This window comes from Cuculus canorus, chromosome 6, assembly GCF_017976375.1.
Source record: "Cuculus canorus isolate bCucCan1 chromosome 6, bCucCan1.pri, whole genome shotgun sequence".
Lineage (NCBI taxonomy): Eukaryota > Metazoa > Chordata > Aves > Cuculiformes > Cuculidae > Cuculus > Cuculus canorus.
Window position 1 is genome coordinate 35,361,167 of NC_071406.1, and position 26,753 is coordinate 35,387,919.

The 26,753-nt window shown below is 38.3% G+C and overlaps 1 protein-coding gene across 6 annotated transcripts in view; it reads right to left on the reverse strand.

The window, feature by feature from the left end:
• The window catches only part of PCNT (pericentrin), a 99,364-nt gene that overhangs the window by 55,997 nt on the left and 16,614 nt on the right, over positions 1 to 26,753 (reverse strand). For 3 of the 6 annotated variants that reach the window (XM_054070422.1, XM_054070424.1, XM_054070421.1), the window contains 20 exons: positions 26,593 to 26,685; positions 26,209 to 26,382; positions 24,923 to 25,178; positions 23,148 to 23,206; positions 22,773 to 22,947; positions 21,167 to 21,303; positions 20,538 to 20,649; positions 18,909 to 18,941; positions 17,120 to 17,384; positions 16,764 to 16,851; positions 15,574 to 15,790; positions 15,034 to 15,272; positions 13,095 to 13,570; positions 11,278 to 11,854; positions 9,306 to 9,539; positions 7,992 to 8,156; positions 4,489 to 4,635; positions 2,805 to 2,956; positions 1,762 to 1,976; positions 1,121 to 1,332 (listed from right to left, as the gene is read on the reverse strand). In XM_054070422.1, the coding sequence (XP_053926397.1) occupies positions 1,121 to 1,332; positions 1,762 to 1,976; positions 2,805 to 2,956; positions 4,489 to 4,635; positions 7,992 to 8,156; positions 9,306 to 9,539; positions 11,278 to 11,854; positions 13,095 to 13,570; positions 15,034 to 15,272; positions 15,574 to 15,790; positions 16,764 to 16,851; positions 17,120 to 17,384; positions 18,909 to 18,941; positions 20,538 to 20,649; positions 21,167 to 21,303; positions 22,773 to 22,947; positions 23,148 to 23,206; positions 24,923 to 25,178; positions 26,209 to 26,382; positions 26,593 to 26,685 (4,026 nt within the window). The remainder of the gene's footprint in view (positions 1 to 1,120; positions 1,333 to 1,761; positions 1,977 to 2,804; positions 2,957 to 4,488; positions 4,636 to 7,991; positions 8,157 to 9,305; positions 9,540 to 11,277; positions 11,855 to 13,094; positions 13,571 to 15,033; positions 15,273 to 15,573; positions 15,791 to 16,763; positions 16,852 to 17,119; positions 17,385 to 18,908; positions 18,942 to 20,537; positions 20,650 to 21,166; positions 21,304 to 22,772; positions 22,948 to 23,147; positions 23,207 to 24,922; positions 25,179 to 26,208; positions 26,383 to 26,592; positions 26,686 to 26,753) is intronic. The other 3 variants (XM_054070425.1, XM_054070423.1, XM_054070420.1) reach the window with 1 other exon arrangement.

A 26,753-nucleotide genomic window follows, 5' to 3' on the forward strand; every position in this document is an offset into this window, starting at 1 on the left:
AGTAAAGTCAATACATCATCAGGTTTCCAAGGTATGGTACCAGTTGCCTGAGAGTGTGTCTCGCATTCTTTCATGCAACGTCTCAAGTTCAAGGAAAAGGAATAGAGCAGCCCCGTTCCCTTTTAGTTTATATTTAGCTTATCCTGATAGAAAGAAATTTTCACAGATGTAAGAAAAGTATGCTTGAATACAGCTGACAAAGTTGACCTAGAATATAGACTTGCCACAGCTTGGGCTAGTGCTTTAACTAAAAGGCAGCTACATGTTAGCAGAATCGGCATCGGCACCCAAAAGCACAAGTTTAAGCCTCTCATTCAAGGAGGGATTTTTTTTTTTTTTTTTAAGATGGTAAATATACATTGCACATAGACACTTATCTCTTGGTTGCATAAAACACCTGATGAGAAGATGAATTTCAGATATATTCCTTCTCTTCACATTTTCTCTTTAATTAGGGGGTTCTTTACTCAACAAACTAATTACCATAGGACTAAATTCAATCTTTTATATGCATACAATTCACTGGCATCTACCTCAGATTTATAACTTCTCTTCACAAAGCTGAATATATAGGACACTGCAAAACTCACTATGGAAATACTAAAATTCTTCCACGATATTGAGTTCAGCTCCTTTTATCAGAATTAAGCAGCATAAAATTGCAAGGATGTTTGCTTGCTGCTATCTACATATTCCCAAACATTTTAACATGATTTTTCTTGAACCTGCTTACCCATGTTGAAAAAGCAATGATGTGAAGTCTAATAAAAGCCCCTCAAAACTCCCTAACTCTTGGTCTCCTGAAGTTACTAAATGCATCTAAAAACCTACTTCAAATTTACTTAAGGCAACCAACCTATACCCTTCCTACAGGATCTGCTAGAAGGAAAACAAAGTTGCTAAAGTCTCATTTATTAAGAAATTATCAAAAATGGGCAAAATCTTCATTGTAAGAAGCAGGGATGCACATGCCTCCCTATACTGGTAACTTGTCATGTATTCAGGCAAAATCTGTTTCTTTTTAGTTGCCAATCCTATAGGGTACTAAACAACAGAAGCAATAAAACAGATTTCACATATTCAGTATAATTATACATCTATACAGATTAAAAAGGTTTACTTGTTTAGTTGATTCTGTAACCAGTTCCAGAAGTCTCTCCACTGCAGTGCGCAAACGATGACCAATTTTCAGTATCATTTCTTCATTTTCACATGCCAATTCTGGCTTTGCAAAAACACTTTCACATAAGTGTTGGCTCAAGTCAGACCCCTCATCAGTCACTGGAGACAGCTGGTTGTGTTCTGCCACAGTTTCATCAAGGAACTCATCTACTGAAAACAAGCAAGCTATTTGAAAACACACAACTGAACACTCAGATAACTGTCATTAGACAGTGACATTGCACGGTCCTGAATATGTATTACAAGGTGAAAACTTGTACACATTAGTAACTCCACAATGACGAACCAAGACAGTCTTTCACAACATCTGGAAATCTTGTGCTATACATCAGGGCCTGAAACACTGCATTCACCAAGTTCATCATTCCAGCCCTCTAGTCCAGTCAGCCTTTTCCAACAACATTAAAAGAATTAGAACACTGATAGATAGTCTCTTAAGTATGGAGCAACTTTGAAAGAGATACAGAAAACACTGCTGCAAGAAATTCCCCCTTTCTGAACCTGATCCACATAAAAGGAAATAAGGCATTTTTCAAGAACATGTGTCGACTACATCCAGTTATGCAGATTTGTACTCACCTTCTTCTAGGTGATGCTTTTCTTTGGCTTTGAAATACTGAAGAAATCCCATATCTTCCATAATACTCTGACTTTCTCTAGAATCTCTAGAAGCCAGACTGTCATTAAGGCAAAGACCAATCCTGCTACAGATAAGGTCCTCAATAGCTATTGTAGCCTTCACCAACTCCATAAGCAATTTCAAAAGATGCTGATAAGATTCCCGCATTTTTTTCCTAGGAAATAAATTAAAAGCATATAGAACACTGCAAAAATTGCATGCACTTCTATGAAAAGACACTTCGAACTTACTAAAAAACTGACAGTCTGAAACGGATATCTTGCCATAATCTGACAGTTATCACTGAAGATGACTGCGACAACTCACAAAAAAACCTAAGGGCATTTTCACACAGCAGGCTCCGCAAAAAAACCTTTTTTCTTCTCCACAAGTAGATGGAGAGATCTCATACTGCAGTCACAAGCATCTCAGGCTTCCGCATTTGTGGAAGCACCAGCAGGGATAAAATGTTTACTACTACACTATCTGTGACAACAAAACAAGTAGGGGAGTTCTGGCAGAGGAAACAATAGAAGTTATATTTATGAAAATATTTTAGTTTTAGGAGAAACAGTAAGCAAGCTTCTTAAAGCTGAGAGAGGGGATTCTTCTAGAAGCTTATTGAGCACAACAGCTTCTCTCCGACTCGCACTTTCCAATGACATATCAAACCAATCTACCTTGTGCTGAAAGGTTTCTATGACCAAGAAGCTTTTTTCATTTCCTAGCTTTTTCCAAGATTATAGCCAGTGGAAACCCCTAAAGTCTTCATCAGACTACAAGGAAAAAAAGGAAGAAACCTCTCTCCTGCTCTCCACGTCAAGATAAGTTGGTGATAAAAACCCTCAAGGAAACTTGCAAATAAAGCCAACACATCCTCATCATACACTGTTAATCTGAGCTGACTTAATTTTGCCTAGTTACCCATTTCTTCATGAAAAGTAAGAAAACAAGCAAACAAAACCCCAACCACTGAGCATCATATAACCCAAGATGTACAAACCTTTCATTCTTGGACTCTTCAATATCAGTTCTCAACATGGCTACCAAATTCCCTTCTTCTTGGTTTTCTCTGTCTCGTCGCTGAACAAGTGTCTCCAGTTCAGAGTTGGTCTCCTCTATTTCACAGTTCAAAGACTCCACTTTCTTTTCCAGCTGTGCAAAATACAGTAACAATGCAACAAAGTTACAATTTTGCTTAAACTATGAACTTCACCCAAAGATTTTACCCTTCATCACTTTGTATAGATTCACAAAATCATCATCTGCTGTTACGCAGATTTGCTCCCACAAATACTAGAAATGAAAGAAAGCAGAAACACTAAAAATGAATAGTTATTTTTTTTAGTTCTTCTTTTCTGATGCTGATTTTACTTCGGGAGCTGCCTCCCCTGCAATCAGCCTCAGCACATAGAAGCAATGCAAAAAGCTTGTAAAAACTTTGTGTCATAATTTTGTTTGCTCATAGCTTGCTTTCCTTGTTACGCCTAAAAGACACAAAGCAATGTCCTAGCATAAATTTTACACTGTAACACACAAACCTTAACAGCAACCTTATCCAGTAACATCAGTACTGGCCAATTTTCTTCTTTGCTTTATAAGCTCTGCCTGAAAACACGTTTCTAGGAAAATTCCTTCTCTCCTCATATATATATACACATATGTTCAGAAGACATCTCCATTCCATTAATAAATATATATCTTTATTTTTATATGTATGCTTATATCTACTCCTGACCCTCAGACTTTGCTGCTGAAAAAGGTCAGTACTATTTTGCTAGAAATTTTGTCTCAATAGTAAGCCAACAAGTTAGTCAAAATATCTATCTGTAAGGGAAATTGCAAGGAATGGAAAACATTCTGCTCCCCTGCCAGCTTTCTCACTCCCCATCAAATCCTGTATGAAGAGTAGGAAACAATAATACATTCTATCCAGGGGGGGAAATTCTTAGTGTCACTCCCGGTTTTCCCACTGAATATATAAGAGCCTACCAGAACAGTCCAATATACCAAACTTACATTTTGGTCAGAGCTCCCTGAAGAAGCTTCCTGAGAGAAGACATGGATGTTTCATTTGAGCTTATCTTCTATTTTGAAAACTCAAAATTATTTTAATTACTGAAAAAGAATGCGACATTGCTAAACTTCCTAGAAGACACCTTTTTCAAACTGTTCCCTCTCTAAATCTTTCTGGCTAACCTAGATTCAACTTAGATACTTGCTTTCCAGGAGACATAAGACTTCCGTTTGTTTGGCAAATGAATATTATCTTTGCTGTTTCTGGATCCAAAATTCCCATTCGCCCATCTCACTTCCTTCATGTTATGGGTTAGCTGCCCTAACAAAAGTTACTATAACAATGTTTTCTTGACCAAAAAAAACATAGATGCAGACAGCATCTGTATACAGACAACAAAAAAGTAAACATGTAACCTTCTCTTATAAAGCAGAATTAATTTCTCCAAGAGAAGGCTGAACACCATTTTCAAGCTGCTACCTGTTTTGATTTCCATGTTACTGCTGTAGCAATCCAACTAAGCCCATTAAAGATTACACCTTGAAAATCAGGGATCACAAGAATTATACACACAATCCCCCCATGCACATCTTGAGAAAGGTGAGAGCACTGTGCTAAAATACAACCACAAGAGTACTTACAATATATGCTCAAAATATTTTCCACACACCTGGGTAATTATTGCTGCTTTTTCCTGTAGCTGGGCTGATAACATCTTCTGCTCCTTTTGCTGAGCAGCCTGTGCCATCTCCCTTTCCTGAATCAACATCTGCTCCTTGTCACGTAGTGATGCCTTTTTTTCAGATTCAAATTCATCCTGCATAAGTCACACATATTTCGATTTACTGGGGGGTAGGAGGAGACAACTCCAAACAAAAAAAAAACACCATCAAACCAACCCCCAAAATCCCTACAACCAAAACCCTCCTCCACCTTTTTTTTTCCTTAAATGTACACACCTTGTGTCTCAGATAAAATAGCCGTAAATTACACAGTTAACACTCTCAGTCAACAAAGTTATGCAAAACTATGATTTAAAAATAGTTAAGTAGGTAAATGAAATACCTGAATAGGTTCACTGAGACCTGAGTCATTTCAGATTGCCCAGATATTGATGAGGAACAGAAAACAGATGGACAAGTCAGGACAGAGATGGACAGAAGCCACTTTTAGTAACTGCAAGCATTCACAGGACCAAGTTCCATACAGGAGTGATTTACCAGAAAAAAAATGACAATCTGCAAGGTAGATTTATATGGCTAAATGATCTAGAAGCTATTAAATTGGATGTCACTTACTTCAGGGTGTCTAAAGCACTCTGAAAGGAGGGATTCTTAGACTGCCCCTCTCTATCAGCACAGGACAGAGGCCTGTAAAGTCCAACTTCTATACTTGTTACGTCTCAAACATTGTCTGACTGCAGGGCTGCATGTGTTTGAGGGGATTTTCTGTGGCTCCTGGTTAACCCGGGGGGCTGCAGCAGGTGCTACTCCCCCTTCCCCACCCCACAACTGCAAACGTTCACAGCAAGACTACCCCCACCTGCTAACAGGGATGGACTTGCCCTACAAACAGGGCCCCTGCCAAGAAGGCACAGTGCATGTGCCCACTGCTCCATGGAACTGGCCTGAAAAAGCGCTGCTGCTCGACTGGCTTGAAGAACTACAGGACTACATGTTTCTCAAGAATTGCTGCTGGAGCAGTTGCTGCCAGATGGACCACATTTTCGTGAGGAATCACTGTGCCCCACTAGAGTGGCAATAGTTTTTCTTTTCCCCAGCTATTTCTTTCTCTCTCCTTCACTGACGTATCTTACTGTACCTTCTTTTCCTTGGCACTATGGCATATCGGATCAAATCTGAGTTGCGTTGTAGTTAGTTTAGCAACCTTGGCTGTGTTCTAGGTATCAGATTGTAATCTGAACAGACTGGGATCTGGTTTTGCAACTTTGAGAAGCTGCCACTCAGAGTGCACCCGAGCATCTGTTTTGTGATTTTGGCTGTGTCCAAAACAAACAGTGCATTTGAATTTACCCTGGGAGATTTGTCAGTCTCCGATTTGCCACAGAGATATCAGAAGAATGCTTTTTTTACTCTCCCTCTTCAACTGTGTAGGTCGAGGTGGGCCCCAACACTACTAGTGTCAAAAGCAGGCTGTAACAAGGTGAAACAAGGTCCTGGGATCCCTGCCCAATGAGGCTAAAGGGAAGTAATTGTTTCTGCAACACCAGAACTGGTAAATAAGTCTTCCTGATCACAGTATAAAAAAACCTAAACACATGTAATTTAATCTATGAAAGTAAATACATTCCAAGGAGGTAGCTGCCTTTTTTTTTTTATTGGTAAGTAAAAAAAACCCAATTTTTTCTGAGACATGAAATAAAATTTCAGTATGTATGAAGTCACCTGGTTGTCCTGGATCCTTTGTGGAAGACTCAGTCAGTCCTTGCACTGAACAGAATAACACATCCACTACCAGTTCCTCAAAGTGAGCACTACTTGCTGCTTGATGAGACCATAAGGTCTGTCATAGCCAAAATCAAGAAAAACACTGGCACTTTGGGAATAGCAATACTAACTCCTACCCAGAATCCACAGCAGAGTGCTTTGTAGTCAGCAAGATAGAAATGAACAGACACAAAGAAGTATGAGGACTTCCCTTGACAGCACAGTAAGCTTGTGTATTAAGTCTCTACAGCAGCCTGCCTGTTCTTCTCAGAAACAGTGCATCCACTAACACAGTACGTCAGACTGCAGAAAGGAACTCTGAACACCTAAACTCTGCTTGGGGGGGGCAAGGGGTATAAAGCGAGGAAACTGGCTGGCATGAAGACAACCTCATAAATATGCATGAAAGAAGTGGGCAGGGGAAGGCTCATTGTGAAAACCTGTATCAGAGCTCAGCCTGACACTGCAAACTACAGTCAGTCTCTTCTGACTCATCAAGTTAATGAAAAAAAAAACCTACAGGCTCAGCTGTACCAGTAGTAGAACGGCCTCTGGCAAAATTTCAACAAGAAGAGAAGTTTCTGGTGTTCCAAATGCTACTCAGCAATTAAAGCAGCTAGGCAGCACAAGAGAGAGAAAAGCAGGAATCACTTCTGGGATATATGCGCAACAGTCAGTCTGGTCCTACTTTCCATGGCGCTCAGCTGAGGACAGGAACGCCTGATATGCCTCCAGCAGCTTTTCAGGATGCACTTGTGTCCTCCGTTTCAGAGGGCAGCTGTACCAGAAAAAGAGAGGTCAACAATGACCTGGACTCCACAGTGGGCCAGAGGCAAGAAAGAGGAGAAATTTCTGCATGTCTGCAGCATCCAGTTTTAGAGGTTTGCAAAACTGTTACAAGTCCCTCCTTAGGCTGGGGCAGTGACAGGAACAGTAAGGATCTGTTCATATCTCTCAAGGCAAAACAAATAAGGAGAAGCTATTTCATCTAATCCAAGTTATTCTTGCTCAAAAAGTTGAGCTGAACCCATGCTCAGTACAATGACAGTGAGATGAATGTAAGCACTGCTCTCAGTGTGTTGGTGAGTTTTCCTCTCTTCTGACACAAGATGTCTTCTCCATTCATTTTATAGCTTGACACATGCTTGACACCTAACCAATGAAGACATTTTGCACAAGACTCAGAAAATGATAGGCAATTACTACATTGTACACAAGGCCAAACAAATATAATTTTCAGGAATAAGTATAATAATAAATAAAGTATAATAATAAAATTAAGTTATCAAGATGAACTCAAATGATGGACCCAAGAAAGCAGAAATTAAGAACAACTACAAAGAAAATCTAATCCACAAAGTGCTTACTGTCACCATACACTTGGTAAAAGCTTAGATAACACGTTTTTTGCGGTATTCACCCAAGCACGGTACACAAGAGAGGGCCCAAGGTCAGTCTCTGCTGACACCCAGAAGAAAAAAGTTTAAAATGACAAAGTGAACACAAACGTACACAAGGACTTTTGCTCAGAGTAAATACTTACTACTTTTTTTTTTTTTTCTAGATTTGTTTGAAGGACACCACTTCATAACCTATTCAGGATTTTAAGACAGCCCTGTAGTCAATTCCACAACTGCTTACAGAACACTGCATTGTTTCAAAGACCATGGTTTCAGAAAAACATGCTACCAGTGCGTGCTCTGAAGTTCATTTTACCAGACCCTACCTTCAGCTGTGCAATCTGCTGTTCAAGCAGTACCTCCGACTGACATTTCAGCAGCTCAATCTCCTCCTGGAACTGAAGCTGTTGCTTCAATTTTATCTCCTCAAATTGAGCCAGAAGAGCTGTTCGCACAGCTTCTACTTCAGAGGCTGATGCAGAAGCATACATCTGCAGACAAGTAAGTAATGTAAAATATTTTAGCCAAAACGTTACAATTAAGGGGAAAAAAAAATCCTAGAAACAGGATTTCTCTCTGTTCCGATAAAAGTCATAAAAAAATTAATCATCATGAGAACTTCCCACAACTAACTCCCCCGACAAGCTATTCTTTCAAAAGTAGAGAGTTTGCCATGCATTCCAGCCAGCTGGAAACCACTACCACCTCTAAGGCCTTACAGCCCAAAAGAACACAGATGTCCTCAAGCTCAAATGTTTTTTGTGAGGTGTACCAAGTAACCCAAAGTTGCAGCAGTGATTATCGAGTTATTTAGCAAGCTACCCAATTTTCAAATTAGTAACTCAAAAAGCAAAAGTCATTTGATTATATGTTGCTCGGTTATAGCTGAATAAAGTTGGTTTTGCTTGTGACTTCTAATATAATATAGAAAAGAGATAAGTCTTAAATCACTTGCAGCTGCTTCTATCAACAGAAGTCACATTCTATAAAAGACTGAATAAATAGAAGATCTTATTTCATTTCAATGTTTAAAGAGAATTTAGTGTAGATGATCAAATGTTTAGCCTTCACTATGAAAGTAAACATCAACAAGCTCACATATAAACATTCTCAACAAGAAGAAAATGTAAAGCTCTAAGAGCAAGAAGGAAGATTTCAAAGCCTTACTGAAAAACATATATTTGGAAAAATATTAGCTACTACTATTTCTATAAGAAAAAATAAATTAATGTTAGAACGTGTTGCTCACTTATAAAAGCTTGAGGTGAGCAGTTACTTTCCACAAATGGTTGATTACCTAATTTATTACCTATTAGTTCTGTATAAAGCAGCTTTAAAAATTTGAATTAAATATGGCAGGAACTCAGAAGAAAGCAAGTGCACTCCTGCAATAAAGAGGGCATATGGATTTAAATGCAAAAAATTAATAATAATAATAAATATATTAATTCTTTTAAATCCTTTCAGACAAAGCAAGGCTTAAAAATATTAACTTTGTCTCTTCTTATCTACTGGCACTATTAAAAAAAAATCCAAAACCATCTAGGTACACAGCCTTCCTTCTGAGATTAATAAAACTCTAATTTACTGTATGTTAAAGTATGGCTTATTTTGGGTTTACATATTAGCAACATTCTGACCTCTTGTTCATGTTCATGCTGTGCTTTTAGTTTCCCCAATTCTTTTTCCAGCTCCCTGGAGTATTCTTCCTTATGTTTCTCAATTTCTGCTTCATGAAGATCCTGGAGTTCTTGGAGGGCTTTTCTATGCTTTTCCTCCATATGCAATACTTCCTCACGCAATATATCCAGGGCCAGACGTTTTTCTTCTTCCAGCAAAGCCCTTTGATTTTGAAGAGCTGTGCTCAAGTCATCCTGTGTAAGCATTAATTAAAAAGGAAAGCAAAAAAAGTAAGTACAAACGTTTTTGTAAGCCATTTGTAAAGCTAGTGTTCTGCTGTATCAGTCTTTTAAGCAAAGAGGAACAATGGACAATGAGCACACATACAAAAAACCTCTCTCTATAACATCGTAATGGGTTTATTTTTCCTGTCTAGTAAGTTTTGTAAATCCCCTGCTTTTTCCTCAATCCATGACCTAACTCGCCATCAAAACAATCACAAAATCACTAGGTTGGAAGAGACCTTTGAGATCGAGTCCAACCATACCTGTCCACTACTAAATCATATCTATGAGCACCTCGTCTACTCATTTGTCAAATCCCTTCAGGATGGCGACTCCACCACCTCCCTGGGCAGCCTCTGCCAGTGCCCAAGAACCCTTTTGGTGAAGAAATTTTTCTGGATGTCTAACCTGAACATCCCCTGGTGCAACTTGAGGGCATTTCCTCTCATCCTGTCACCTGTCACTTGGGAAAAGAGATCAGAACCTGCCTCACTACAACCTCCTTTCAGGTAGCTGTAGCCAGTGATAAGGTCTGCCTCTGTTCAGCCTCCTTTTCTCTTGCCTAAACAACCCATTTCCCTCAGCTGCTCCTCATCAAATCTGTTTTCCAGCTGCCTCACCAGCTTCACAGACCTTCTCTGGATGCCCTCCAGCACCTCAGTGTCTTTTTTGTAGAGAGGGGCCCAAAACTGAACACAGCATTCAAGGTGCAGCCTCACCAATGCTGAGTACAGGGGCACAATTACTTCCCTGGTTTTGCTGGCCATGATGTCTAATCCAAGCCTGAACGCTACTGGCCTTCTTGGCCACACTGCTGGTTCATACTCAGCCAGCTGTAAACCAACACCCCCAGGTCCTTCTCTGCCAGGCAACTTTTTGTTTTTGAAGTTCTTTGCACTCAAGAACAATCAAAATGCAGAATACAAAAGACAGGACAGAAGAAAAATATCCACCTTTTCCCGCACAAGATATTCCTCTTAGCCTTTGTGGGCATAGACACCACATATAACCTAAGTTTGGGAAGTGGCCACAGTGACAGACAAGTCTGAAAAACCATACATCTCTCTGGAAGACTCTGAAGTTTTAGCAATGAGCTAAGCCTGCTTATGTCTTTGACTTGAAGAAGACTTGGGATCATTTTTTCACCCATGTGAACTCTACAAGCACTCACAACTCTGCCCTATCAAGAGTAAAACTATGGACTTCTGTTAAAGGTCCTGAAGGTCCTCATCTGGGACCTTTACAGATACCTTTCTTCTACTCTTCCTCTTGAGACTGTGCCATTAGGAACGATCTTTGGATTCCTAGAGATGTAGTTTAACCTACAGAATCACATTTACTTTGTTCTATTCACTTCTGAAGAATTACATGGGAACTCTATCAGGCAGAAAAGCTCTGAGCCAAAACAAAAAAATTGAAACCTTCCAAGCTGAATTATGTTTAATAATATTTACTTACTTTACTTTATTTGTACCTTTTCCACACATTGAGATAGAAAACTTACTAGTCTGAGCATTTGGGGAGGGAGAACAGTGACGGATGGACTTAATTTTTAGCTTCAGTTTCCTATTTCAGCTCGCACTACAACCACACGCAAGTGTTAGTGCTGGCACAAAGGAGGCTGTGGAAATACACCCCAAGAAAATGTGATCTGCCAGAACGCACCATGAAATTGCACCTTTAATGCCAAGTTTTCTTTCTGACTTACCTTATGAGCTGCTTCTGCTTCAACAGCCATGGCTCTAAGTTTTTCCACATGAGCAGTAGCTAGCTCAATTTTCAAATTATTTTGGGAAAGCTCAAGTTCTTCAGCATGCTTTAATTTTAACATCTCTGTCTCCTGAGCCAAGAGTGCTTGATGCATTTTATCCTTTTCACGGAGCTGTTCTGTGTGGTGCAACTGCAGCTTCTCAAGAGCCTGACTGTGTTCATCTCTTATATTCTGAATTTCAGATAGGTAGGAGGACTCCAAGGAATCGAGATTTGATAAATGTTTAGCTTCCAGCTCGTCAATTTCTGCCTGGTGCTTTGTCTGCAGTTCAGCAACACGAGCTTCAAGCTGACTCCGCTGTTTACTTTCTAGAGTAGATTTAAGTGTTTCAATTTCAGCTTGGTGCTTTGCCTGAAACTCAGCTGTAAGACACACAATTTGCTGCTTATGCTTCTCCTCTAACTGCTGACTTTGGAGTTCCAGTTCATTGACATGTTTCTTTTTCAGCTCTTGGAGTAGAATCTCTTGCTCAGTGGTAAATTTCTGAGTCATATCTTTGTGCTCCTCCATAAACCTATCATTTCCAAGAACATTACGAGAATATTGTCAAAAAGATTTTTTTTAAAAAAATTAATCAAAATAAATAATAATCAAGAAAAATAAGTAGGCCATACTTAGCCCTCACAGCTCTTACTTTGTTTCAAATACAGAGTTTTTGAATACAGAGCAAAGCAACCCACAAAGATGATTTCATAGCCACATAATTAAAGGTTTATGCAACGTTACTTGGTAGTATCTGGTTACTACTAGGTAGACTATCATCTCTACTAAATTATTCAATCATACAAAGCAGCATGCAAACAGCAGTCACTGTCTCCCTGAGAAAATAATACCATCTGAGGGCATTTAGGACACCACATACACATTGCCAACATCTCACATGTGTTGCCTCCAAGCAAACAAATTGTCATAAGAAACATCTTCCAAACCACTTGGTTAAGATTGAGACATAAAACTACTGTGGAAGTACACGTGGGATAACCTGGGGGCTGCAATTTGAAATGCTGCAATTTACTGTAATCATTAACTATAGCACTTTTGGATACAGACACCAATAATTAAGAAGTGATTGGTTATTTAAAGACTAAGTTCTTGCTTTCAGCGTTTTCTTACTGTACTTATTTCCCCAATCTTATTCCATGAGCGTATGTTTGGGGAGGAAAGAAGGGGTAAATTTAAAGCAATGCATGTAAATATAAATGTGTAGTCATTTGAATATTTCCTTTAATACACTAAAACCAAATGTGGGTAGAAAGGGAAGGAAAAACTGAGCAGTTACAACCTTCACGTCTAAGAACTGAGGAATACCATACATAACCCATCAGTCTCAGCATTCAGTGGATAATAAAAGCTTCATTCACCAGGAAACACGCGCTCAAATTAATTTGAATTGTTTGAAAACACTTGAAAAAGATTTAAAGAATTTTCCCACTCACATGTTTTACAACATTTCCCCCTCCACTGCTCATATGCAATTTTCAGCTGTGCATTGTATTCTTAGCTGTAGTCAAGTTCTGTATGTTACACCTTGTTTGATTTGCTAGACTAAACACACTTACATGAAGCAAAATTCTATAGTAAACCATAATGGACAGCATTACTGTTGCTTGGGAGAGTAAGCTTTACACATAGGTTAGCTAGTGCCATCAAGTGACAAACCTACATCACTACTACCCTTTAAGTTTAAAATAAGAAAAAACAGCCATAAAATGATTGAACTGGTAAGCAAATGTGCTCAAATACTCATAACTTACTTGTTTTGTGCTTCCATAAGTTTCAGTGCACTTTCTTCCTGCAGACAAAGTATGGCCTTTTCCATTTCTTTTGCCATGTGTGCTTCTGCAGCTTGCAGGTCACTGTCATATTGCTCTGGAGATTTCCACGTAGCCTGTATACTTGCAAGGCTGTCTTCCAGTTGCTGTAAATTGTTGTGTTGTTCTTTTACCAGCTTCTCCAATTCTAGAATTTTGACAGCTTGGTGATCTTGAAGTTGACGCATTTCAGTTTCACGAAGTTCAAACTCCTTTTGTAAATTCTGCTTCTCATATTCCACTCTGTTTTGCAGTTCTACACACAATGATGATAACTTCTCTTCTGCTTGGGTTCTCTGGTCCTCACTTTCACATTTCCATTTCCTCTCTTTTTCTCTGTAAATAGTCTCTATTTTCTGGATTTCTTCTCTGGCTTCCCTCAATTTATTCTGGTGTTCCTCAGCAATTTTATATTTTTCCTGTGAACACAGTTATTAAAAACACATAAAATACCACAACCAAACTGAAGTGTGTGAAGGGAACATTCTCAAGCATTTAGGGTCTTGGAGAGATTCAGTTCTCACAGTGAAGTCATAATCCAAAATAAAAGTAAGGCTCCACCATTAAGAATTAATTGGGGTAAAGAAAAAACTCCAGGGAAAACTCTAGAATTAATATGGTACTCTATGCCATCTTCTATTGGGGCCGCTTTTCTTCATTTCAGCAACTTCAACTTATAAAGTTAAGGGCATCTTCAGTATTTATACTGCACATGACTAAAAATCCCTTTTAAGTCTTTCCTCTCCTCATACATCCCAGTGGTATTTTATACGCAGTGCCCAAGACCATTATCTGGCACATAGCATAGAAGTAATGTAAAAAGCATGTAGCATTAAAACAGAAGTGAAAGCACCAAACGATTGCTAAACAACAAAAGGCAAGAAAATACTCTAAAAATACGCTAGAAGTAAACAGGTAAACAAATAAATAGTCAAATAAGGAAACAAAAAGGTCATCTTTTAAAAGAAAATTAAAAACTAAGGGATCACATCGGAGCATCAGTATGAAGTATACTTTTCAGTTTTCACTTGGAAGGATTGTTTTGAACAAATATTAGGCATTCATTCATGCTGCAACCTATATGGAGAGACAGAAAAAAAGGGAAACCCCACCAGATTTTGATTAAAACACGATCCATGAAAAATTTTGCAAGGGGCACTCCTGGCTGCCAGGCACACTGCAGGCTCCTGTGTGAGTCTGCTGCCCACCAGCACCCCCAGGCCCCTTTCTGCACAACTCTCTCAACTCAGACTTGGACAATGAAGGTACAAGAGCTACAACAAGCAAAGCGAAACAGAAATCTGTTATTCAATTCCTTCTTCCCTCAAAAAATGGTCTGTAAACACATGGTTATCTGCTGCAAAAGACAGTCCTATGAAAGCCAGAAATTTCTTAGAGGGAACGTGTCTAGCAGTGGGGCTTTTTCCATCTGCCACAGTGATTTCTGCTGAATTCTCCACATGACATGTCATAGCATGCAAGTGCATCATCTCAGTTTCACACTGGGACACTACAGTGTGGTGCAGGGAGATGTTCAGGATGATGACCTTTTGTACATGCCTATATTGGAGTGGTATACATATGCTTGACCCATGTCAATATAAAAGGTGGACTGGATCAACCGTTGAACCACTTGCCTTCCCACAACATCTATGCTCTTAAAAAAGTCCACCTGCAGAGAAACTAAGCATTTAACACTGAAGTACTCTGAACTTCAGACCCATATTTAAATATTCGTGTGTATCCATGCAAGTCCACTTAAAGCTGAAGCTACTGTCACTGAACTAGGCACTTTTAAAGTGCTGCCCATCTCTCCCTTGGCCTTCTCAACAGATCTGAGCTTAACCAACTCTAAACAAAACAGTACGGTAATGCCAATTACCTTTTCCATTTCCTCTTTCAGATGCTTTTCGTTCTGCACAGAAAAATCTTTTTGTTTAGTGATCTCTTCCTTTAATTGCTTTATTTCTTCCAAAAGCTCTGCAACATACTGTTTCTCAGAGTGGAGGAGAGAGAGCCTAGTCCTGTGCTCTTCTTCCAGCACAGACACTCGCTCAGCCACCTCCATTTCAACTTGACGTGCTGCATCTTGAGCACTCCGCAAGCGCAGTTTGGTAATTTCTAAAAAGAAAAAAAAAGAAACGAAAAAAGTTTGCAGTAGTTGCAGTTGCAGTAGATTTTACTACAGAATAATCTATTTAAAGTCACCACATCTTCAGAAGTGCAACTCAACATGCCCATAAAAGTCAAAAAGGCAAAGTGCTCAGTGCCAGGGATTAACATGTGTTAAGTGTTCCCCACAGTTTAAACTAATAAATTACAAATTGAAAACTTCTTCAGATAAGCTTTTAAATATTTAAAGAAAAATATAAGCCAGACAGCAGCTTATCGTTTCATTCCCCAGCCTGCCAGATCATCTTACCTTTTATATGTTCTTCTGAAAGTTGGGCACGGAGCTCCTCAAGTTCTAAACAATGCTGTCTTTCCATTTCCTCAATTTCTGTTCTATATTTGTCTGAAAGATCCATCTTCATTTTCATTAGGTCCTCCTTATATTGAAGTCCAAGGGAAAACTTTAAGGAATCTAATTCATGTCTGTGTTGTTCTGTAAGTTGCACCTGCAAACAGGCAAGTTCTTCCTACATAAGGAACGTGGTAGAAAGACACCTTCAGCTTTGAGGAAATCATGCTTTCAACTGAATTTTTCAATGAGAGCACTACATGAACTGCATTATAATGCACCTGCCTGCTGTGCACATATCTGGTTATGCTCTGTTCCTGCTTCTAGTTCTGCTACTGGAGTGGCAGAGTCCCTTAAGGCAGATACACTCCAGAACCATGCCACCAGGCAGATATGAGTTTCAGGAGCTGTTTGCAAGTATAATAAAGGGGAAAGTGCCCTTCTAAACACACCACATAACTTAGAAGCAATAATCCAAGAACACAGTTTCATACTCAGCTAGGTAACACATTGCAGCAAGAAGAAAGGAGTGATGTATACATTTCTCATTTCTAACTCACAGGTTTATGTGATTTTCTAATGAAAAGCAGACAAGACATACACTAGACAGCATGAGCTCTCAATCCTTCACTTAAAAGATGCTACTAATTTAAAAAGTAAATATAAAAATCTAAAGCAAAAAAATGAAAATTCCTTTTTGAAACTCTTAATTAGCTTCAAAGAAGGAGAGCAAAGAGGTCAAGATCTTAAATTACAATAAGGTACATGGAAATAGGTGCATAAATAGAAGAGGGACCAAATTAGAATCCACACTTGAAAAGAACAGACAGCAATAAAAGGCACAACTTCTACTGAAGCTACAGAGAAAAGAAACACCAACAATTCTGCACTTGTGCGGCAGAGCTTTGACAGGCTCCTTACTAGGCACAGAATAATCCAAACAGAGGACAAATTTGCAGAACACCATGTTTCATCTGTTCTGCTAGTCTGAGAACTATTTAAAGTTGATAATTTACAATATACTTAAAAATAATTAACATTAATAAATGTTCCAAACTAAGTCACTCTTAGCAAAGAGCTAGGAATTAGACATCAATTTTCATACAGGTCATGTAATGAACAGTAGAACTTTAATATACCAAGAATCCTACCTGATGTTGTTCTAACAGTTGATTTAGCTGACCAAGTCTATCCTTTCTCTCTCTCCCAGCAGAGTCTTCAAAAACCGCAACAGAAGAACTAAGCAAAGAATTTTAATATTTAAGATTATAACATGTTACAAATAAATTTAAATAAACTCACTGAGTTAGAATGTAGTGCTCAAAATAGGCACAGAGCTACTACAACAACTGTTCAGGACTGTGCGCTCATGACTTCCATCGCTGTGTTTCTAACAACAGATCATCAAATGCCCAATCTCAACAGATTTAGAGGCTAACATCTTTTAGATTAAAAAAAAAAAAAAAGCATGCTATCATACAAGATGAAAGCAAAAAGAATAGATCACCTGACATCCTCTGCTTGATCTTCACTCACTTCCAGCTCTGACAGTGAATGTTCCTTCAGTTCTTGCAGTCTTTGATGCAGCAAAGTCAATTCTTCTCTGTAATTTTCTTCAGCAACTCTTAATTTCTTTTCAAAATAAAGTCTCAGTTGTTCCAATTCATTTTCATGCTCACTTTTTCTTTGCTGACGCTGCTGTTCAAATTCTTGTTTTAAACGCTCTACTTCTTCCACCTGTGACGCACGAGCCAGAAGCTGCTCTTTTAGCTCTGAAACAGAGTCAAAACCACCACAAGAACTCAGAAATACATACCTTTAGGCTAAGTCCTTCTGTAAAGATCAGCCACATTTTAGTTGCTGAGATAGCAGTAAAACGTTATCCCACAAGCTATGTAAGAAAATGAACTTCTGAAAGATGACATGTTCCTCCCTCAGAAGACTGAAGACACATTTTCCATTTACACTGCCTTCAGAGAAAACATCCTCATGACAAGAATCAAAACTAGCAGGAGATGGATACCCCTCCTCTCTCCTTGTGCTTCATGCCTGGACTACTGATATGCAGAGTCCTGCAATATTGCTTAATCTTCACACCTCCTTGTCACAGCGACCAGAAGCAACTACTTAGTCAAGAACATTTATTTTGTTCCAGGGAAAACTAGTTAACAAACAAACTTCAGCACAAACCGTGCTGAAAAAAAAAATCCAAAATTTTATTTTAAAATAAAAAATAAAATAAAAAACAAAACAAAAACCAAATCCTGGATTACTTAAGTGATGGTTCAGCGATACATCATCAGCTCAAGCACAGACTAAGTTGACTGAATTAAAACAAACGACACAACAAGAAAACCAAAAAACAAACAACAAAAATCAGTAGAAGACAGCAACCAAGGCTGGGTCTGCAAGCTCCCTTCATTCCAGGGTGTGAGGGCAATGGCCAGTGTTGCTGCATATTCATGAGCTCTGAGAGCTTTCCTCCCCATATTCTCTATTAAAAAAGCATCAACGTGTTAGAAAGTGAAAAGGTAGGAAAAAAGGACCAAAATCATGACAGGGAATTAAAGTTTCCCAGATGGCATAACTTCCAGGTGACTTAAGTCAGCTGAATCTCCAACAAATCAATTGAAGATGGAATTGCATTTCAAGAAGAAAAAACTTGGAGAAAAGCATCTGCTTATGTTATGCAAGAAGAGAAACTTCAGAAACATTTATGGAAACAAGAGGATGCTACCTAGGGAGTAATGCAGCCGACTGTCACAGTGTGTTTTTGTGTAGCAAACCAGGAAGTGCACACTTGGCATGACACAGTCTCGCAATGAACATGCAACAGAAAGAATAAAAGTAAGTAAGTACTTTTTAAGCTTACTTACTTACTTTTAAGAATAAAAGTAAGTATAAGAATAAAAGTATACTTACTTTTAAGAATAAAAGTAAGTAAGTAAGCTCAAGTCTGCTTCCAAAGGGAGTAGATGTCAAACACTGGGACCAGAGGACCGAAATGACAAGGAGGGACTAATGGGACAGGAAAGGGAAGGCCAATCTGGCACCACTAGGTTTTGCCTAACCAGCAAAGTCTGCCAGGACAAAATTAACCCAGAAAAACGTTTAACAGTTTTGAACTGGCATGTCACTCTTGCATCAGATAGGCAATCCCATTGTCCAGCTGCTACATTTTGAATCCACCACGAGTCCTCAAACTAGTCCAAATGCATTGTCAAATGGTAACTCAAGCAAAGAAAAGTAAAACAAAACACCTTAAAGATGTCACACACTAGAAGAGATATCCTTACCTAGACCTCGGCCTTGCATTGTGGTCTCACCATCTCAAGCAAGGTGAAGAAGAAACAGAAAGGGTCCAAAGAACGGGAATGCAAGTGATTAGAAACACAGAAGAACATTGGAAAGGTTACTAAAGATAAGAGCTACAGAAAGGAAATATAAGAATTCCAGAAAATACTATAAAGTGCCATCTGCTATCATTCTGTAATATAAAAACAGAGATCTGAAAACGTCAAGGTAAAGTCTGACAAGACAGAAAAATTATTTATTCAATTTATGAAATTGAACAAAAAAAAACAAAAAAAAAAACTAACACTCACAGAAGTCTATCATGCTTTAAAAGCTACTTACAGTTATTTAGAAAATCTGAAATTGCATTTAAAACAAAAGGCAAACGTACCTAATGCTATGGCCTCAAAGAAAGGTAAACACACACATAGCTAACGTTAATATCATGGTCTCCAGCTCTTTTTTTCCCAAAATTTCTTCTTTCATGTATTATACATCTGTTTGCACACACGCATCTGAGAGGTGCTCTACTTAATTTCAAGTGAAAATGTGTCACCTCTGTTTACTACATTACAAATTGACTGTTTTGTTCTATACATCTAAATCTTGAAACAGATACTTTAAGATATGTAAGGCACATGATGTTAGATTTCATCCAGTCATCATTTTGGCTCAAGATTTAAAACTTTTTCCTAAGTTTAATGTTGATACACATAAGACTAATTAAAAAAACCCACAACAAATCCCCCAAATGGTTCATGTTTAATTGCTGTGAACAATTTTCTTTAATTTTTTGCTTTTAGGTTTAGGGGATTTATTTTTTAAACTAAAGCATAGTTATGGAAAACGGAGGTTATTTTTAGCCTTATAGGAAAACAATATTATCATTCATTCTGACTTCAGAAGTATCACCTGAATGTTTTTATTTTATTTTTAAAACAGAGATATCTTTCACCGAGGGCTTTCAGAATATGGTGAACCTGTTTCAAGTGTCAACAAAAAAGCATTTTATTCACCTAACCTCAGAACTGAAAGGGGAAGAAAAGAAAAAAGCCATTTCTACCTCAAAATAACCTAATCAGACAGTTTTAAAATATTTCTGCCTTTTTTTTAAGCAGATTAATCTCTTAATTACCTCCAAATAGAAGAATAATATAGCCACAGTAAACCATTCAGTCATAAACTAAACACTGATCTTTACTGCCTACCATCGATTAACAGTTTTGTCAGTTGAATTTATACCTTCTTCCATACTGAATACAAATAGGAGCATGTTATTGCTTTGATCAGCATCATTTCCATCTTTTAAACTACAATATACTTAATTTGCCATTGAAATGAAAAATGTTTGGTTTTCACTCAAGATTTTTATAGGGTGCAGGAATGGAATGGAAAGAGAAAGGAAAACAACAGGAGTGAGCTTTGCCTATGGCCACATGATGCTTTTTGAGATTGCTGAACCAACTAGTCATCTCTCGCTGCAGAAACAGATCACTGGAATACAACCCACTGACACTTCTGCAACCTACCTGTGTGCTGCTGGTACACAATTAAGAAGTATTTCATGTCAATAATGCGTACTTCTATACAAAGAAGAGGCAAAAAAAAAAATGCATGAGTTTTGAACGTACCACTTAGCTCTTGCCGATTTGCTCGGGTACTATCGAGCTGAGACCAAAGCTGCCTGATTTCTTCTTGTGACCGAGTCTTGAGTTCTTCATGAATGACCTGAAGCTTCTCCAGCTATGAGAGGCATGTTTAAAAAAAAAAAAAACAAACAACAAAAACCAACAATACACACAAATCAATCTTTTTAAGCAGTTCGAGCAAAACTGGTTTTTGATATGCAACAGCTAATTGTCAGAAATACATGAAGACACTTAATGACAACCAGACTCATCCAGATCCAGGCTACCAGAGATAAGAACACTGAACTATTAGACCAACGCCTCAGAGAGGAATTTGTTCTGATGCCATATTTATCATTACCGACAAAAATAACGCGTAAGCTAGATAAAAATAAAACACAGGAACAAGAAAATTAAGCATCTATTCTACAGAGGAAGAGAGAGCATCAAATGGCACAAAGGTATTTGCATTCAAAAGATTTTGAACCACTACAAAAAAATCCTACTTTGAGAGATGCATTTTAGTTTTTCAATAAAATCCCTAAATATAAAAATATGATATGCATATAGTCTAGATTTTCTTACATTGTGTATTATCAACCACTTCAAATACATAAAGAAATATTATTTACCTCCTTCTGAAGATTCTCTTCTTTTTTTTGACTTTTCATATTCATATCTTCTAGGAGTTGGTTATGTTCTCTTCGCAGCTGTTCTTGTAATTTTTGAATGGCTAATTGGTGTTGCTTCTCCAATTCTACATATTTTGCTATAATTAAAAATTAGTTCCATTACACCACCTTCCTGGTTACTGAATAACCTGTACAACTTCTGTCTAACACATGTCTCTAGAATGATGGCTTACGGAGAATCACAAAAATACTTGAATGGTAAAGTCTAACATTTCTACACAGTGCATCTCTGTATCTCACACTATTAGCCAGGAGGTAACCAACAGTAGTGCCAGAGGGATGAACATCTGCTCTTTGTATACATGAACAAACATCCTGACCTAGAAGCTCACATATTTGGAATATAAGAACGTTAGGGAATCAAGCATTTCTTCATGGCCTACAAACAATTTCTCCTACGACCACACTCAGCAGCACACAGTAGGAATTATGAACAAGAGAGACTAGAAAAGCTTCAAACAGGTGCACTTGGCCTTCACACTGAACACTCCCAATCCTGTAAACTTGTTTCTACCTTATTTGGTCAACAAATCTTGACCTCCCCACAATTTGCAATTAAGTAACCACATTTCAGCAATACTGAGCTGCAAGAGATGCACATTATCCTCATGGAACAGACTTTAATGATACAGGTTCAGGGAACTCTAGTGAAGTCAGTGCAGGCTGGGGAGAATAAGTAGTTGCTACGAAAAAGTCCTCACAGCAGCCAAAGGAGAACCAAACATTGTGAAAGCATCTGGCCCTAGGCAGATCAAAAAGGCTTTTCAAACCTGGCCTTGCTGCCAGCCAGCATCATCCAGCACCTTTAACACTGCATTTCTATTTATTTGAAGAGAGCATTATTTCCCATGTTTCTCACCTTTTATAGTGCTCCCGAGGCTAGGCACTCTGATGAACTCTCTCTCCTCACTTCATGGCACACCACATCTCATGGCTTGTTTACATGTCATCATTGACAGCCAATCTGACATTACTATGCCAGTCAACTGCTACCTGGGCAGCTGTGTTGGACTTTCGAGACCTACACAAACTTTTCATAGGCCTACCTTCTATTTGCATCTCAGCAAAAGACAAACAGATGTACCTGGCTAGGTACCCATCCAGTTTTCATTTGTCAAGTTAATAAAAACTCTAGTTACAGTAGTTTCAAAAACAACGCTTCCAGAACAGTATTTCTAAAAGTCACTGTTCCATCAAGTTTTAATTACTCACAATCCAACACCCTTTTTTTTTTTGTTAGAAGATATTAATCAGAATTTTGATTGATCCAGTGATTGCCAAAGCCGGTTTTCAGCTGCCATCCAAACAGCAACTCCTTTTAAAGGAGTCCATCTTATATTCTGCAGAAGTCAAAACACAGCTAACTAGGCTTTAAACAATTCTACATTTATGTCCCGTTTTCTAGACAGTCTCAAGCCATCAATGCAGTACTTAAGTAAGAATACATGGATACATCTTATTTGCTTCTCATACAGGTTCTAAAAACACTCAGTTAGCTTTGCCACTGTTGAATAAAGGCAACTTCTTTCCAGTCCATGGCACTTACTTTTAGATTGTTCATTCTCAGCAGAAAGAAGCTCCAGCTCTGTTTTGACTTTTTCTAATTCTGTTTCCAGAGTTTTCTGTAGTTCTATCATTTCAGTCTCATGGTCTTCAGATAGCTTTTCACACATGCTTTTTAAAAGCATTTCAGACTCCAATTCCCAGTCTTTTTTGAGAGTCTAAGAGAGCAAAACATGCATTATTAAAGCAAACAAATTTACTAAATTAGCACTGTTTGCGTTTTTTTTTTTTTTTTAACTCCTTTCTCCTCCATTTATTTGTCCTCTACAATAAATGTGTAGTAGACACAGGACTTCTACCAGCTCCACTTTACTGAAGCGAGTTTTAGTTTTTCTTGTAGGAAGAACAGAATTTGTACCTCTAGTGCCTGGATATGTGTCTCTTCCATTTCCAATTCTATTTTCTTTCTCTGATCAACTGTGAAATAAAATACTACTTATTAATAAATTTATATAAAATATTATGATTAAATTATAAGTAGAAATATGGATGAGATTACCATTTTCATTGCCAAACTCAGGGCTTGAATAGGTTAGGCATGCAGCAGCATAAGGTACCAGGTTCTACCCAAATCTGCTGTTACACTATATCCCAGTAATTCACTTCCATTTTAGAAAATAAATATCTCACAGTTACAACTACAAAGAATTAGTTTAATTAGCAAAGAAAAGTCTACTCAAATCTACAGAGAGCATGGTACTAAAAAAAACAACCATAAAAAACATAAACAAAAACATATCATCACATTTTTGTTACTAAAGATATAGATTCAGATACCTATCAATGTCATTTTAGGTGCTAATATTTCGCTGTATGTGACTATTAAATGTCTGAATCACCTGCCTCCACAAGCACAGAGAAAGTGTGGCAGGCAGCAGCAGAAAGTAGAAAGCTCTTTTCAAATTTCTTCTGAAAATGCCTAGGAGACAGACTGCAAGACAGATGCTGTTTTCTGCTCAATTACCACTGACACCAATAGCTTCTTCGTTCCCACCTCCTCACATATTCACTCCAGCTTCTTGTTCAGCACCTTTCTTGATCCACAAGAATCCTGTGAAGGCCTACTGGTGTCCTTCCTCATGGCTTAGTACTGTTGCCTTGGCTTACAACATTATTTCAAGTTTTTCAGAGGGAAATGAGAAGTCTTGAGACTAAGATGGTGACAGCTACACAACTAATGGTCCAGTAGTCAAAGAAATATCAGCTATGTCACAAGACAGTGTCCCAGCACTCAGATGACTTGGGTCACGCCCAATCATCGCCTTCCTGCAGAAAATGGTCTTTCCTCTAGCCCCCCAGGTCAAAGCATCTACAACTCTCCACCAGGACTCCTCCACCATCTGATTCCAGTTTCTCCTTCTCAGCGCCTACATTCAAGCATTCAGAAGTGGTTATGTTCATATTAAGCGACATTGTCAAAACATACAAACAGCATGGATCTTAAGAACTGCATCCAGACCTCTTCCTGCTCCCTCAACCCACCATGCTATCAGTTCAACACTGGTGGTAACAAATGGCTTCTGACTCTTGGGTAAAAAAGACACAGCCCTAGACCATTCTATTCCTCTCAAGGAAGGACAAATAAAGGAACTGTTCCTAAACTTTTTCAGTCAATTGCTGTAGGCCTCCCCCTTCTCCAGAAATTCCTCAAGCTCTGCTATACAGGTCAGAAACAGTCTCCTGAACCGGGAAGAGGCAAACATCCCAAACAACACCAAGCACACCATCATTTCTATACCCTATATTCAGAAACACAACAGTAGTCAGTGCTGACTTAAGGCAGTAAAAACCTGTAAGAAACATAAGGGCTCTACTCTTTGCACCAATGAAGTTCTTAATGAGAGCTCATCTAATGCCTCCTGAAAGCAACTAGTTGAGTACAGTGCTATTTTACAGAAATAGCAGCAAAATTTCCCATATAGTCAAAGAAAAATTAAACCTGGGTCTGGACAATTTCATTTTTGCATACAAGGCATGCACTTCCGCATATGCCAGTCCAGATGCTGTCTCTAATTCAAGGCAACACCAGTCACCTCTCAGAAGGTCAGCTCTACACCAAGACAGAAACCTGTGAAGGAATAATAATAATAATGAGGTTTCAATTTCTAGTCCATTATTCCCCAATCTTAATACCTAGTTCTTGCTGATACTTTAACTTAAGGTCTTCTTTTTCTTTCAAGCACTGTTCTTTAATTTTCTCCCACTCCAGCTGATGGCGGCTTTGCAGAATTGCTACCTCTTGAGCACGCTTATCATTGAGCATCTCCCGTAGTTCCACAAGGGCAGTTTCCTTTTCTTTTCTCAAGTTAGACTGTGTAAGCTCAAGCTGGGAGGTGTGCATATTATTTAAGCTTAGGCGTAAAGCTTCCAATTCAAGGCTGTGCAGTTTCTGTAATGGAGAACAAAGAGGATTTTTCCCCCTCCCTCTAATGAATTATGTTCACTTTTTTCATGACCAGTTTCAACTGCCTTCAACTGTTGAACACATCTAAGGTTTACTTTTTTGTACTTAGGGAGTGTTTCTTCGTGTCGGGGATATAACCCTGAAAATAAGCCAACTTTTGTTACAATGAGATTTGCATGAAGTTTTCAGTGGGAATTAAAGGCTTTTCTTACCAATAAACTCATCCCTTACCAATAAACTCATCCCTTACCAATAAACTCATCCCTTACCAAACACCTTGCACCTGTCCACTTCCTCATAATGTTCTTAAAGCAGAACACAAATTCCCCCAACCTTTCACTGTCTATTCAGAAAAAAGATTCCTCATTCGCTGTTGGTTATAATGCGTTAAAGAGAAAAATTCTGAAGTTATATTGGAAAACTGGAAATAAAATTCACCATGCTGCACTAAAAAAGAAGTGGGAAACATCCAGCAGTCAGATACGGCAGCTAAAATGCACCAGCCAAACTCTTTGATTCTTAAATAAACTTAATGGTACACCAATATCTTGTAATTTGACCTAACAACAGAAGTATTCTTTCCTTTGCCATTTTATATTTAGCAGAAATGTTCAAAACCACAGTAAATATTTAGAGGAAAAAGTCAGGTTTACATACATATAGCACAGGAGCATTCCTAATTATATTAGTGGGAAAATTTAAAGGTGGGAGGGGGTCAGTATATTTGATAATTTTTTTAATTTTTTTTCAAGCTTAAAGATGTGAAAAACCTCAAAGTTGGGGAGGTTAACCCATCCATTTAAGTATGCAGTTTTCTTCAGAATTGATGTTAAAATATGATTGCAGTGAGGATCCTTGAGAACTCCTGTAGAAAATACCTACTACCACTCACCAAGGGAACGCTTCAATTGCAACACTATACAAAAGTGGACACATACTCAGAAAAAAATCAAAGAGCCTTCTCTTTGCAACAATCAGGAAACCAACAGCAATTACTGCGTTTTTTCATTTTTACCTGTGACTGGAGCTGAGCTTGCTCAATCTCTGCTTTGTGTGTGGCTGCCATTTGCTGCTGAAGTTCATCCTGCTGGTGCTGCTGTTCTTCTAGTTTAGCACGGAGCTTCTTCATTTCGTCTTCATGTTTAGCAATCAGCTCAGAGATTTCACGATCGTGCTCTCGTTCATGTACCTGCATAGAAAGAGCTTTCTTCAAAATACAGTTAGTTAGCCCCCTAATAAATCACTGAGCCAGAATGCTCATCCTGATCCAAAATCAGCGACACTGTGGAAAAAAAACAATTGAGAGCTTTTTGCATCTCTAAAATGTTTATATGGCTTAAGTGACAAATACTACAAAATTAGTTTATTTTTCTGAAATAAACCAAATTACAGCATTTACCTTTTTTATTAAAACAATCTGTTCCTTTCTTTCTCCTTCCAGCTTCTGCTGTTTTTCCATGTTATCTTTTATTTCAGCATTTAATTCCTCTATCTGAAAACAGGCATAAAAATGCTTACAATTACTACCTTAAGCATTCTGAAATCCCAAAGCTCCTGCTA